We start from the raw sequence: 15,553 nt of genomic DNA, 5'->3' as shown, positions 1-15,553 counted from the left end.
TTTTTTAATAGTTTAACATATAAGTATACTATATGTAAGTTAAGAAGTTATTATTCCAATTTTGTTGACATTTAAAGAATATTCTAAATTAACTTTTCAAATCAACTTGTCAGAGTTCAGAGGCACACCTTCGGTCAGTTGAAAGGCAAGAAGAGAAAAGGTACAGGAAAGTTGCTCTGTAGATAATGTGGTAGACTAGGAAAATTAATGTGTTTCTCTTAGATAAGTGGAATGTATATATTGAGTAAATGTAACATTAAGGTTGCAAATTTGAGATTTTGTATAGGAGGTGATAATTGTGTTTCCAAAGTCATTTTTATTCCATTGCAAATATTTTGTTTTGGAAACTGTTAATGATTGACTTGACGTAACTGCAATAAAGTTCTCATGTGTTAAAAAAGTAATAATTAATATTCAAACTGTCTCTTGATGAGTCCATTACTATCTATCCCAATGGAAGTTTTTATTATTTCCAGTTATAAATTTGTAGCCTTAATTGTTATTGTAGAAAGTTAGATTTTTTTCTTTTTTATGGCCTTTATATAAAAGCTATTAGATTTCTTTGTAATTTATTTTTTTGCCAGAAACATCTAAATTTTACAAAATGAAATCAGAGATTTGGGACAGTAAGTGAAAACATGACAAGTGATGAAATGGGATTATCACTCATGAGGAGACAATAGTACAACAATTAAGACACTTGCCTTGCATGTGGGTAACTCAAAAGCCCAGAGCTGGATACCCAAGCACAGATCCCTAAGCACTGCTGAATGTAGGGAAAGAAAAAGACACAATGGGGGCAGTTGGTACCAACTATAATTAAACGCACCATATTGTGCTTTCGTCTTATACAGTATATCTGTAACTTGTTTGTTTTTCAATCCATTGTTACCTGTTCAGCATAAGAATGTAGAATCGGGGCCAGAGAGATAGCACAGTGGTAGGGCGTTTGCCTTGCATACAGCTGATCCAAGAGGGATGGTAGTTCAAATCCTGCCATCCCAAATGGTCCCCCTTGGCTGCCAGGAGCCACTTCTGAGCGCAGAGCCCAGAGTAACCCCTGAGCGCCTCTGGATGTGACCCCAAAACAAAACAAAACAACAACAACAACAACAAAATAAAGAATGTAGAATCAGGTTTTGATCACAAATCAATCTAATAGTAGTCAGAAACCACATTTACTATATTTCAGGTATATTTTAGAATGACTTTGAATATATCATTTTATTCAGTGATATGTTCTTGCTCCGTGATGTGGACAGATGAATTGTGGTACCAATAGAAAAGTAATACTGAAAATTCAAAACCTTGAAATATATTCCTGTCATATGGGCAAGAATTTCCGGGAGAGAACAAATTGAGAAGCAGGACTGAAAGTGAGCGAGTTTGGCCGACAGTGCTTTAAGCCCGAAGTAGCAGCAGATAAATCACAATCCCTTTTTGGTCACGTAGGTCATAGGCCCATAGAAAAGGAATAACTCAAGTGAAATTAACTTCTATATTGTTTAGTTTTATAACATTAGAGGATCATAGCTGACTGGTGCCCTTTTGAATCACTGGTCTTTATAGATCTCTTTTTTAACCCTTTCAGAATGAGCTAGTCAAATTGACATTTCTTGGAGCTGAGAATTGGAACCTAAAACTAATTCCTTAAACAAGATACTGAGCATAGAAAAGGGGAGTGGCTTAGCAGTCTTGAATACTCACCCTTACTAATGTTTTTAGGAAATCAAATGCATAACTCTAAAGTCTTAACTTCTGGAACCAAAACATAGTATAGCATGAGTGCATAAATGGGATCTATTTCCAGCACCATGTGATCCCCCTGTATCTCTGGAAGATTCTGCTCTGGATGCTCCTTAGACCCACTTTATCTCCTTGGCACTGCAGGGCCCAAGATATGCTTGGGGGGGCTATGTTTTGAGCCATCAATCTGTCTGTCCGATCACTAGGGAGGGACCCAGGCCTCCTGAGTATACTTGGGAGCTCTTCAATTCCTAAATTAAATAAAGAGATAAAATCATACCTCTGACCTTCCCCATTAGGGATCAGAAATGTAGATACCTAGTCAGTTCTCTTAGAAAAATTGATACAGGCTGTAACTTAGTGGAGTTGTATACACATAAAACTTTTATGATGGTCCCCAATTAGCTGCTACTATTTCGCTTCATTTATTTGAAAGAATTCTAAATGGGATCACTCATATTCCCTACCCATTTTATTCATCACACTTAATAGAAAAGGTCTCCTTTTCATTTGATTTTAAGGACCAAGCACTCCTCAGGTGTCTCCAGGAAGGGAAGTTTACCTTAGAGCAACAGACACTAATAGTGATGGATGCCTCCTAAGAGCAACATAACTGGGCCCTCAGAAAGTAGAAGAGTCAGTTGTTTTAGGAACTGGAAGGACACAGTATATTTTTAAGCACTGAATCATCATGTTGCCCTCTCAGTAACTAGAATCAACTTTTCCTGTTAACAGTTGCATTCTCCCTCAGCCTGCTAACTTAGTCTCTCTTGCACATCATTAATGTTCACTCCATTTATGTTTTTTTTTTATGTGTTAGCTTGTCTTAGCCTGTAACTCTAAGCTTAAAGCTTCCCTTTGCTTACTTCCTCACCTTTCTTTACAACATCACCAACTTTCCCAATTCTTTTGTCTCAACTCTTCATACTCTCGAGGAAGAGAAAATGTTATGAGCTAGTCACCACAATTTTCCATTTGAGGAAGCCGTTGCTTTAGATCTCATCTCAGGTTCTCATTATCTTTGGAAACTGGATAGAATAAACTAGACGTGAGAAAAATAGCCCAAATTACCAGAGCAGCTCTGGAGGTTGACTTAATCTTTGAGGAAGAACATCCAGAGTTCTCTTCCAGTCCAAAGACCAGTGAAATCCTCTACACTGTCCAGTAGCATCAACCCCCTCCATATTGATCCATAGTTACTGCTTGATAGTTGTTTAGGTATAAAAGTCTGATTCTGTATTTAGGACTTTTTTTCCCTCTTTTGCACTCTGGAACTATCATTTGTCTTTCCTTCTTTTGGTTTTTGAGAAAAAAAGGTCTCTTTCCTACACAGCTAGAACAACTCTTTTCCCTTTTGTCACTTTCTTTCTACCTATATTCCTTTATCTTCTATAACTTGTTTATTTATAAGCAGTAACTCTGAAAGCTAAGGACCACTGTGGCTAAATCTAGGTGCTTAAAATGATTCTTTAAATTTGGAGTGATCTCATGCGTTCGCTTCGGCAGCACATACACTAAAATTGGAACGATACAGAGAAGATTAGCATGGCCCCTGTGCAAGGATGACACGCAAATTTGTGAAGCGTTCCATATTTAAAAAAAATTTTTTTGGAGTGATCTCTGAAATATTTTCTTTAGTTTGTCTGTCTTGGGCTTTGAAAACTAGCACAATGAAAGAAGTAAAATAGACTGAGGCTAAAGAGCTCTGAATGTGGGAGGCCCAGGTTCCACCTTCAACCCCCACCCCAGACTTGCATGATTCCCTGTGTACTGTGAGGATTAACACCTAAGCACAGAGCCACATGATCAGGTGTGGCACAAACTTCCTCCCCTTATCCCACAAAAGAAAATCATGCTACAAAATGAGAGTAATGAGCTAAGTTTGGTTGATGAAGTAGAAATGGGTCTCTAGGTTGAAGTGGCAGAGATGAAGACTCTGGTGGGAGTGAGTAGATAATAGTGTTCTCCCTGTCCTCCTCCCACACCCTTACAAAGTAAATAAGGAGTGAGTGATTTGAGAGGGAGTCCATTGCATGCAAAAATGAAAGAGCAGCATATTTTTTAATGTTGGTGGGTTATTTGCCTTTTATACGGTCAACGCATGTAATCAAGAATTTCTATATTTTTATAGACTAAGCTGGAACTTTTTCAGGGGAGATTTTGAAATTTTTAGCTCTAGCATTAGCCCTGGTCATTTTATCTTAAAATTGCATATTATACTGCCTTAATTTTTTTTATTTATTAATACTTTTGTTTTATTGTATCAGCTTCCAATCAGAAAACTTTACAACCTCCTAGGGTAAGTTAAAATCTCTTAATGAATTGTGTATGATCATTTGACTGTGTAGACTGAGAAATGCTAATTGAAAAACTGAACTGTTTTGTTTACTGTACTATTAATTTGCATTGAAGTTATTTCTTGACCTCCAAATGAATAGATTCGGTTCTATTTTAAAATTGGTGTTTGTTTTCTAAATAGCAATGAGATAGAATAAATGATTACTTAAGATTGTATTAGCTTCTAACAACTGTAACAGGAAAGTTTATGTGTAGGAATGATGGTTATTTTCTCTGCCAAAGGAAGCTGGTTCTTACATATTGCCTCATCTGTTAATTTGATGTGCTATATAAAATTATATTTCAGGCTTAAAAGTAATGGAGAGGTTTATATTACATTGATCTCTTTACATTAAGAAATATAAAGATTGATTAAAAATATAGTTCTGCATAGTTATGAATCCTGATTAATTTCCCTTTGTCCCTGATTTTTTTATAAGCACTTTTTATTTCTGCAAAGTATACTGTATTTTTCATTATAGAGTAGTCCTTATTTATGGTTGGTGCTGAATCACTATATACAGGCAGAGTATGAACTTGGCTCCATAATATTAGGGAAAAGAGAGACCAAGAGAAAATGGAAAGCCACTTCATATTATAGGTTGTCATTTAAATTAAGGAGGTTACATAGAGGCCAATAACAATGCTATATACCTATTGTAACATTAGATAACATCAGTGAAGCATTAGGCTATATGACAACGTTCATACCTAACAACATACATAATATTGTTACATACCTCCACCTCCTAAATTTTAAAGATTTACAAAAAAGGGTTTAACTGGAAGTTTTGTCTTTTCTTTTTTTTTTTCCCTTGAGATATTGTTTATTTATAACAATAATAAATTTCAGGTATGCAGCTTTGGATATTCACAGCCAGAGATCTTGTTGCTATTCATCAGCAGTCTACCCTTTTTCTTTATTCTGCTGCTACACTGAATCTAATCTATCTTTTGATACCACCATTTTGTTGTCAGTGTCTCAGGGTTTATTTGATTTGTCCATTGGTTCTGTTTCTTTATAGTGCACACAAATGAACTCCTACTGTTTTTACCTTTCTTCTGTGTTTATCTAATCTCAGGATCTATCATGTTGTTGAAAATGGCAAGTTTTAATTTTTTAGTCATTGAACATTATTCCTTTGTTCATATATGCTACAGCTTCTTTATCCATTCTAATAGGGGGAGGTGAAATCATGCTATTTTTTAATTTTATTTCCAAAGGATAAGCAATGAAGAAATTTTTACATGTGTCTCTTTGAGAATTGGCATGTTTTCTTTGTTGAAATACTTATTGAGATCCTCTACCTATTTTTAAATTGGGTTGCTGATTTTTAATTATTTATATATTTTGGATATTAACCCCCTTCCTGATAATACAGTTTGTAAATATCATCTCCCATTCAGTAGGCTTTTTGTCTTAATGATGGTTCCTTTCATTGCAGAGCTATTTAGTTTCGTAGACTCCTGTTTGTTTATTTTTTTTTATTGTTTTTACCTTGCTGGTGGAAATCAGCCCACAAAGACATCAAGTCTGATGCCCACAGCTTGTCACCCATGTTTTCTTCTATGTATTTCATAGTTTCAAGTCTTATGCTCAAGTCATTCGTCCATTTTAAATTTTGAATTTTTAGAAATGTATTCCCCCCTTCCCTCATTGATATTTGTTTCCCTCAGTTGTTGTCATGAGTCATGATTAGGGGTCACATACCCACTGAACTTTGCTACTCCTAGGGAGTCAAACATCAGGTTGTTGCATCATTTTCGGTGCCAGACAGGAGTCACAAAACTACCAGGCTCAAAAGAGCAATGGTACCTGGATCAAACTTGGCATATGTGACAACACCGGGAATTTAACTTCAGATTTTGTTTTTAAAGCAAATATTGTAGACCACTGAGCTAGTCACTAGAATTCCTGAATTAATTTTTCTAGGTAGTGTGAGATTTTAGCTATTTTCATCCTTTTGCATTGTGACTAACCAGGTTTTAGTCATTATGTTTTAAAAAGATTTTCTTCATTGTGTGTTCTTGGCCACTTTGTTGTAAATTAGTTGTCCATACTTATGCAGGATATTTTTTCTGGGTGTTTTTTTTTTTCTGGGCTCATGATTCTATTCCATAATCTCTCTGACTGTTGATATTTCAGCATTGTGTTATTTTGATTAGTTTTGCTATAGCTTTGTACAATTTGAAGTCAGAAAGCATGTTGGCCTTTTTTACTCCCAATATTTTAATCTTAAAGCATTTTTATGGTTCTGTACAAAGTTTAGAATTTTTTGTTCTATTTTTTTCTTTTTTTTGTAGAGAGTGTCTGTGGTTTTGATAGGGCTGCATTGAATTTATGTTTGGTAAAATGTATTTTATGTCTTTACAATGAAAAGGTCTTTTACTTTGCTGAATTTATGCCTATGACTATTTATTTTGGTGCAATTATAAACTATATTTTATTTTTATTTTTGTTCTGCTAGCTCATTGTATCTTGAGGCATGACATAATTTTGTATATTGATTTTCTAGCATGAAACCTTTCTAGATTTGTTTGTTATATCTTGTATGTTTTAGTAGTCCTTAGAATTAATGTATTATATATCACCTACATATTGTAACATTTTTATTTCTTCATTCCATTTTAATACATTTTACATATTTTTTTTCTTACTTAATATCTTTTATCAGAACTTCCAATACTTTGCTAAGTAATTGTGGTGAGAGAGGGCTTTTTTTTCTTAACTTATCTTAGAGGAAAAGACCTATTTTTCATGGTTAGTATAATTTTAGTTGTGGGTTTGTAATTCAAGACATTAATTACATTTAACTATATTCTTTCTATTTTATGCCCATTTTATTGACTTGTTATAAATGATGCTGAATCTTACCAAATATTTTATGCATCTATTGATTTGATAGTTTTGTCTTTTATGTGAAGAATTTTATTTTTTAACATAGGCTGGACCATACTTGTATCAATGGAATGAGTCCTACTTGATCATGGTGTATGATCCCTTAATGTTGTTGAATTTAATTTACTGTTATTTTGTTGGAGATTTTTGTATAAGTATTTACCAAATGTTCACTAGTAATTTTGAGGGGGATTAACTAGTAATTTTATGGGTGTATATTGGTTGTGGGGTGGAGTTGTTTGCTTTCGTGGTGCAAATTTTCTTTTGGTGTCAGACTTGTGATATCTAAAAGGAATTCAGGTTTATTCTTCAGGAATTCAGGTTTATTCTTTATTCTTTTAAAAAATTTTTCAGAGTTAAAGAAGGGTTTATATGTGTAATGTTTATATATACTTAACTATTTAATCTTGGCTTTCTAATTTTTGGTGTACAAATATAGTTGTGTGTGTTTATGTTAATATTGACTTGCCTAATTGTATATGTTTAAGTGGTTGAGTTTCACACCTCTTCGAAATATATGCTAGTTATCCTTCCATACCCAATTCTAAATGCTAAAATCCCTCCACAGCCATCCAGTAAACCTTTCATAATTCACCCCTTAGCCCTTTGTCAATCTTAGTTTCTGTAGTTAGAGATCAAGGGTATAATTTTTAATGTTTTATTTTGTTCTGTTTAGGGACCACACCCAGTGGTTTTCTAGGCTTATTCTTTGCCCTGGATTCAGAGGTTATTCCTGGTGATGCTTAGGAAACAATATGGGATGATGGGGAGAATGAATTGAACCTGGGTTGTGTGCAAGGCAAACACCCTATTTTCTATACTATTTCTCTAGCCCTCATTTATGATAATTTTATTTGATTCTTTTTCTTTTGGGGGAAGAGGGGCATGTATGCCTAGCAGTATTTAGGGTCCTCTTTTTGGCTCTGTGATCATGTGTGCCTCATAGAATTCTTTTGGGGATCCTATGAAGAGCCAGAGATTTAACCAGGATTGATTGCATGCAAGACAAGGACCTTAGATCCTGTACTATTTCTACTATTTCTTTTCTCTTTATCTTAACAAGTTTAGCTAAATTTTTAAAATTTTGTTGACTTTTTAAAATAGCTCTTTGGGGGCCAGAGTGATAGCACAGAAGGTAGGGTATTTGCTTTGCACACAGCCAATCTGAGTTCAGTCCCCAGCATCCCAGTATTCTGAGCCTGCCAGGAGTGATCCCTGAAGGCTGTGAGGTGTGGCTCAAAAAAACAGAAAAAAACAAAAACCCCAGATTTTTGGCTAATTATTTTTATTGGCATTTAGGGCTTTTTTAAATAATATTTTTAGACTTTTATTATTTTTTTCTTTCTACTGAATGTGTGCCTTATTTATTCATTTTCCTCGTTTCTTGAACTGTAAACGTTCCTCATATAATGTTTTTTTTTTTCTAAGTCTCAAAGGCTAAAGTCTTTGTATATGTTTCAAGTGGGTCCCCTTGGAGGCATGACAAGTTCACAATGAGCATTGTGTCCAAGGTATAAAGTAATGCCCCCTTCCTTGGCATATCATTATGAATTCCAGTAGATCATCCCTTTCTAAAATGTGATGGAGCTTGGTGCTTTCAGCAGGATAGGATAATAGTCCTTGGTCAAAGCTGAGGCAATGTCTGTTTCCCAGTGACTTCCATATCTTCATGTTGTTGGTTATTCGACATCAAAAAAGAGAACTTGAGGGGATCATGTGAGGTAAACTTAATAAGTAAAAGGTTATATATATTGGGGCCCAGATCAATAATAGTAAGTAGGGCATTTGCCTTGCACATGGCCAACCTGGGTTCAATCCCCAGCATCCCATAAAGTCCTCCAAGCCTGACAGGAGTGATTTCTGAGCCAAGAAGTAACCCATGGCTGCTGCCAGGTTTGGCCCAACAACCTCCAAATAAATAAAATAAAGAAGTTATTTTATGGTTTCACCTATATGTTCTGAATAGGATATAAAGTTGATAAATAGACAATATAAAAATAAACCTTGGGGCCAGCCTTGCATGCAGCCAACCCAGGATGAACCCCAGGTTCAATTCCTGGCATCCTATCTGGTCCCCCGTACCTGCCAGGAACAAAATCTGATCGCAGAGCCAGGGGTAACCCCTGAGCACCACCAGGTATGGCCTAAAATCAGAAATAAATAAATAAATAAATAAATAAATAAATAAATAAATAAATAAATAAACCTATGGGTTTGGGGTATTGACAGAAGACCTAACATTTTTCCAAAAGGGAAGGGCATGAGGAGTACAATAATGGCAGGCTTTCTTTCTTTCATTGTATGAAAACTAAGCTAAAATATTAAAAGCAGAAAACTTATTCAAGGACTTTAATACACCAGAATGAGCATGTAGAAAGTCAATGGAGTATTTAATCTTTTTCATAGCTGATTAGCACGCTTGTATGTATACTCACACCCACACACAGTTGTATTACTGGATGATTAAGCACCGTGGCATCCCAGGCCTACCAGGTTCCATGCAGAGGCTTTTCTTTGAAATCAAATCATAAGGAGAGTGGCCAAAGTAGATGCGGGTGGGTAGAATTTTGGGCCCTCCAACAGGGCAGAGCTTGGGCTTTATCCATCCCAAGAAGGCTCCAGTAATCTGGACTCAGACTCTGGTCCTCTCAGTTTCAGTGCAGTGGCTTCTCTTTATCTCTCCTGGATATCACTTTTCAGCGACCTATTAGATTTACCATTTAAAGCAGCAGCAGAATGCAAGTTTTGTCCTGAGGGCTTCAGGGTAATTGCTATTTAAAGAAAAAAGAAATTTTTCACTAAGTTCCCAGGCAAGCTATTTCTGAGCATCCTAACTGGGCTTTGTCTTAACTGCTTGAACCATAATTTATTGCAATTTTTTTCTCACTTGTGAAACAGTACACTAAGGTCTTTAAGTGCTCGAGCCTTTTTTTCCCCCTTTAATAGGGGCATACCCACTGGTCTTCAGGGCTCTGCAGTAGCAGAGAGTGAATTGAAGCTATACCAAGTGAACCATCCATATCCTTGGGCTCGTCTCCCTGCTTAAACTGTTATACTCTCAGCTGGCTACTAGTATTCAGCATAACTGCCAATGGCTACAGCCAATCTACTGCAGCAAACATTCCTTTCATTTACCACAGACACTATGTACAGCTTCTCAAGTGAGTACAGAAAGGAAGGTCCACACTTGCAACTGCTCATTAGCATTTGACATACAAGGTATTCCATTCTACACAAGGCTGATGGCCAATATGAGATTGTCTCCTTTAGTGCCTCTGATCCAAAGCCAAGGGACTTCGCTACCCAATGAACTTGTTGATTGGTTGATAACCAGCATAGAGATCCTCCATTGATGTCTCTTTACCAAAGACTAGTTTTTCAGCCTCCTGGCTGGCTCTTCTATAATTAGTCATAACCTAGGGGGGAATCTGAAACGGGTCCCCATACACAGAGGGCAAAGAGTGACTGATGACACAAAGATAGACCATTACATATTCCAAGCGACTGTTTTGGAAACTTACAAGACAAATGTGGGGCTGTTTATTGCCCCTCAAATCCTAAACACTCAGGGGGATGTTTTTACTGGGTTTAATCACATCTGTCCTCTACATTGTCTAGCAATACATTTGTCTCAGAAATTTGCTCTTGGCTGGCTTCTGGAGTAGGCAGACCAGTGTAACATACATAGGACATGGGACCTTTAATTGTCTCAGTTCAACTCCCATGTTGAATAGTACTCATCTCCCATTTGATTGGCTTTTTCATTACATGGGGTGAAGATATTTTACAAGAACACTAGTGGCTGCCTAAAACTGCTTATCATGTGAACCTTATTCACAAAATGTTTTTCTCATATATGCATTTTCTTAGAAATGTTAACTTATAAGTTAGGTTTGGCAAGAGATAGCAACATCAGTATAACAGAACAGATGTAACAGCATACTATAATTAAACTTAGGTGACTATTGTTGCTCCAAAAATATCTTACTGTACTTAAAATTTTGTATTGTAAATGACCACAGTGTGGTCAAACCATAAGTTTGAATAGGAAGGACTACTGTCTCTTGAGTGTCTTCCTAAGTCATCTGAGAACATTCCAAAACAAGAAAGCCTATTTTAAAGATAAACTAAGAGGAATTGATGAGGCAAATGTTTTAAAAAAATAATTAAAAAATAAACCCTTTATAAATAGAAACTTATGGTGACAGGCCCATGAGCTATTTTATGGTAACGATATCTACAAGGAACAATATTGTACTCATCTCCCTAAAAAGGATTAATGATGGCTCTATTCTGAATATCAGAAACAAGACTCCTGGGGCCAGAGTGATTGCATAATGGTAGGGCATTTGCCTTGCATGCAGCTGACCCCGGACGGATGCAGGTTTGATCCCCAGCATCCCATATGGTTCCCCAACCAGGAGTTATTTCTGAGTGCAGAGCCAGAAGTAACCCCTGAACACCGCTGGGCATGGCCCCCAAAAAAAAACCAGCAACGGCAACAATAATAAACCAAAAAAAAAAAAAAAAAAAAAACGAAACAAGAAACAAGACACCTGTCTCTAGCAAGAAGTGAAGATTACATATGTCCTAAGTCACATAAGCCTCAACAGATAGGATAGAAATCCAGTGGCAAAACCAGTGAAGGGGCTTGGGAGGACAGTGACTTGCCACTGGTGTTTATTCTGGAAAGATTGGTGCTTTTGCTACATTAATCACAAAGAGCCAGCAATCTTCATAATGCCTCTTTTACAGATTATCTAACCATTGTGCCTTTTAATCCTAACACCTTTTCTTTCCCTGTAACTAAGTTCAGTTTGCATGACTTAAAATGATTCTGCTTTGCTTTCCTCTTGTTGAACTGTGGATTAATTTTTAGTTTGTGGATATATTTACGTTTGTCCCAACAAACTAAGTTTTATGAAAACTTAGAATTACTTGAACTGAAAGGCAGCATGGTACAGGAAGTTCTTAGAGAAAAGTCTAGTGAGACAATAATAGTAATGATTAAACTATTAGGTAGATTTGGCAAGCTTTGTTTTTTTAACCTTTGCTGTCATATTTTTTAGAGTGCAAGGCTTACCGCTTGCTATATCCTTAAAATATTAGTGTTTTATAAATTTGAATGTAAAAGTCTATGATAAAAATTTCTATTGTGTAAATATGTCTTAAATGTTTTCCAGAAAGCTGTAGAGGAACCCCTTAATGGTATGTGGCTGTTATACATTTGCATATTCTTAGAAATTCAGTACCAGATCATAATTTGAACTGGGCCCCAAAGAAGTGAGAATGCCTTGGGAAAATCTTGGCTTTCTTGTATACCTTCATCAAGCTTGTCTTGATTGTTGATTGAGAATTATAATGTCTTTTATAATTTATATTTATTTATAATTTATTTCACCGCTGAGAAAAATGTACTGTGTTACCGAAGTAACTTACACTCAGCCAAGCGATATTTGGGTGAGGGGCCCATTGCCTTTTATAATGGCCGTGATGAAGTATAACAGAGAAGGATCTAAAACAATTTCTTATTCTGATTTATCAATTTCTAAAGCAAGCTGTTGCCACAAATTAATACCCATAGTACCTAAACTTCTCACTGTCAATGAATCTTGGCCTCTAATTTCAGCTGACTTTGTTTCTTCTGTAGACATATACAGCAAGCTTTTGTGGTCAATTTCTAATCTTAGATTTTAATTTGGCTTTATAATGATAGACTAGTTGTCGTGATATCCATGCATATTTGTTTACTTAAGTGCAATTTCTAATTATGTGACCTTACTAACTCTCTGCTTGGCTTGTAACTAATTCTTAGCATTTAAAGAACCAAAAGGAATAATGAATGATGGTAAGTCTAAACTGTACTTATAATTGTAGATTTGTTAGACTATGGGCATTGTAAAGCGAAAATGGGTCCTTGAATTTATAAATAAATTTATAAATAAAAATATTTTAATACAAAGGACTTTTTATATAGAAAGGACTCTGTCAAGTCATAAAGGTTTGCACTGAACTTATAAATACAAATCTGGTCTTAAAACTTGCAAAACTGGTCATATACAAGCTGTAGAGGTATCGTTAATCAGAATCCTCAGTCATACTAGTCATAGCAAAAAGAAATGACTGCTTTCTAAAAAATATTTTCTAGCTGCATTGGCTGCTGACTGTAACTTTCCAATTCTTTTTATAAGGTTCTTAGGTAATCTTGTGCAAATCTTTATCATGTTGACAGTTTCTTTTGTGTTTATATTGGTTGATTTTGTTCTAGTCAATCCAAAGGGACTTTGCATTTTCTGCTTTCTCAAATAAGAAACTAGGTTCTAACCTTTTAAGAAAGGCTATTATTGTTAAAGAGAAGAATGGTTAGTTACTCCTACTTATGGTTCTTTATTTTGGATTCAGGGCTTATAGCTTTTAATATTTATCAAAGATTTCAAAGGGATTTGTGATCTCGTAAAGATAAGTTAGTCTGAGATATTTAGTGACCATAACTTTCATTCTGATTCATTTATTTTTATTTTATCCATAGTTTAACATGTTGTAATTCTTAGTTCTGTCAACATGTTAATAGCCATGTTTTTATCTTAACAAAATTTTCTTTATACCTTTTCCTGTACAGTCATTCTTTGATCATGTAAATTGTTCACTTTTTATTTTACTGTTTTAAAGTCCCTATCCTACCTGTTTCCCTTTCCAGCAAAGTGCAGCATGTAACTCAAGAGACTGTATTCCTCTGAGTATAATTAATTTTTTTGTAAGATTAAAAACATGTTAGTTGTGTGTTGCTGGAGTAAGTTTAAAGCATGCCTAAGTTTGTATTTAACAAGAAGATATAAAATGAGTTTAGTCTTTATTTCAGAAATGCATGTTTTCTCAAACTAGCACCTCCCTCTAGAGAAATAATTTTAATTGGTTATAAAAATGTATTACAAAGGGGAAAAATAAATATATTAAAATAATTTGTACCTGAAATTACAATATGGTTCTTCCATGTCTACCCTCTGGCACTTGTTGTTGTTGTTTTTTTTAATTCCCTTTTCTTTTGTGGTGTCATTCTTTTGTATGATATGAAGATAACATACTTTTCAGAAAAACAATTTTCAGAAATTTTCAGAAAACAAATCTAAGCATCTTAAGTTCTTCTTCTTTCATTAATTTCCCTTCTGGTATATCTTTTGGAATCACTGTATCAGTGTATGTATGTATAGATATAATATTTTTGTATTCGGACTACCTGAAGCCTGAGTTGACCTGTGAAATTTTCACAATTTTGCTAATAACTCAAAAGTGTAGATTATCATGTAAATGTTTGTGTGGAGATAGTTTCTCGCTGACAACTGCTCAAAATGCACAGGGCGTCTGCCTGGATTCAAATTCCCTTTCTAGGAGCAGTAAAACCTTTGCCCCTTGCACTGAAATCTCATCATCTGTTTATTGCACTTCATGAAATGAATGTGGTAGATATCAAGTGAAGATGAGGGAATATTTATTTTTGCTTTGAAAAATACACTTGGCTTTTCCTGAGATACTTCAGCAATTGGAGCCTTGGACCTCACTGATTTCTCTTCTCATTGGGTTTTCATTTGCCGTTATATCTTTACTGAAACTAAAAAGACTCACTTTTATAAATGTACAATTAAAGGTTTTATTTTAAATGTTGTATCTTGAAACAAGAAAAGGTTGTAGTATGTCAACTTGTAAATGCATAAAAAGTAGACCTGAATAGTGACTGCATGCTCTCTTTCTCTTTTTTCTTTTTTTCAATTTTCCAGAGTAACTGAAGTGATGAACTCTTATTGGAGATGAGTAAGATGTGAAAGGAATACACTTGTGTTTAAGCATCATGGCCAAGAGTCACTGTTTGAGAGAAGACAACAAGAAACATAACTGACTTTTTTGAGTGTGGGAGAAATATATCATTGACCCTGACATGTTTGTTACCGTTAAGTTTTTATTCAAAGAATCTGTAATTTAGTTAATAAAAAGAACTCTGACCTGTAGTGTGTACCCAATTGAGATTCAGTTTTTGTTATTATTTTTTTTCCTCAATTAGGGTCAAAATGGAGTAGTAGGCAACTTCCAAGAATGAAGGTAGCTTCTTGGCCTTTTACAGCCTAGAGTCACTAGACTCTAGGTTCATTATTTGAAACTGGTTTAAGGTGACAGTGACCTAGCACTAACCTGGTGGCTTCCCAAAGATATCTATGAAAACAGTGGCTTCCACTGAACCTTAGCAAATGCAGGTTTGCAGCGACTTTGGCATTTGTGTTCATGGAATAAGATGTCTGGCACCACTGGGTCAAAGAACTACAGGTTTAAGCACGAACAGTTAATCAGATGGAAATAATGTTGTCTGCCACCTACTTGCAATATGATACTAGTGGAGACCATGATCTTCATTCTTGGGGGTTGCTATTCACCCATTCTTCCTTCAACTTACAATGTAAGAGATCCTGTCCAGATTTAGGGTAATTTTATTGATGGATTTTTTTTTTTATTTTTTATTCCACGCGACTTTAAACCCTGTCTTGTCCTCCGGTTATTTGCTTCTGCTGTACAAGATGTAGCACC

The 15,553-nt window shown here is 35.3% G+C and overlaps 1 protein-coding gene and 1 non-coding gene across 3 annotated transcripts in view; both read left to right on the top strand.

Moving 5' to 3' along the window:
* The window catches only part of CD47 (CD47 molecule), an 81,599-nt gene extending 66,610 nt beyond the window's left edge, over window positions 1–14,989 (top strand). Inside the window, exons 8-11 of one of the 2 annotated variants that reach the window (XM_049785686.1) lie at window positions 4,014–4,045; window positions 12,166–12,190; window positions 12,798–12,830; window positions 14,755–14,989. In XM_049785686.1, coding sequence (XP_049641643.1) covers window positions 4,014–4,045; window positions 12,166–12,190; window positions 12,798–12,830; window positions 14,755–14,759 — 95 coding nt within the window. In that variant the 3' untranslated portion in view covers window positions 14,760–14,989. The remainder of the gene's footprint in view (window positions 1–4,013; window positions 4,046–12,165; window positions 12,191–12,797; window positions 12,831–14,754) is intronic. The other variant, XM_049785687.1, reaches the window with a different exon arrangement.
* LOC126026679 (U6 spliceosomal RNA) lies at window positions 3,239–3,343 on the top strand. Its single transcript, XR_007501902.1, has one exon. It is a non-coding gene; the product is annotated as a U6 spliceosomal RNA (small nuclear RNA).
* Window positions 14,990–15,553: the final 564 nt, after the last annotated feature.

This window comes from Suncus etruscus, chromosome 13 (assembly GCF_024139225.1).
Source record: "Suncus etruscus isolate mSunEtr1 chromosome 13, mSunEtr1.pri.cur, whole genome shotgun sequence".
In the NCBI taxonomy this organism is placed as follows: domain Eukaryota; kingdom Metazoa; phylum Chordata; class Mammalia; order Eulipotyphla; family Soricidae; genus Suncus; species Suncus etruscus.
The sequence above is the reverse complement of the archived record's forward strand: the minus strand, read 5'-3'. Positions and strand labels throughout refer to the sequence as shown.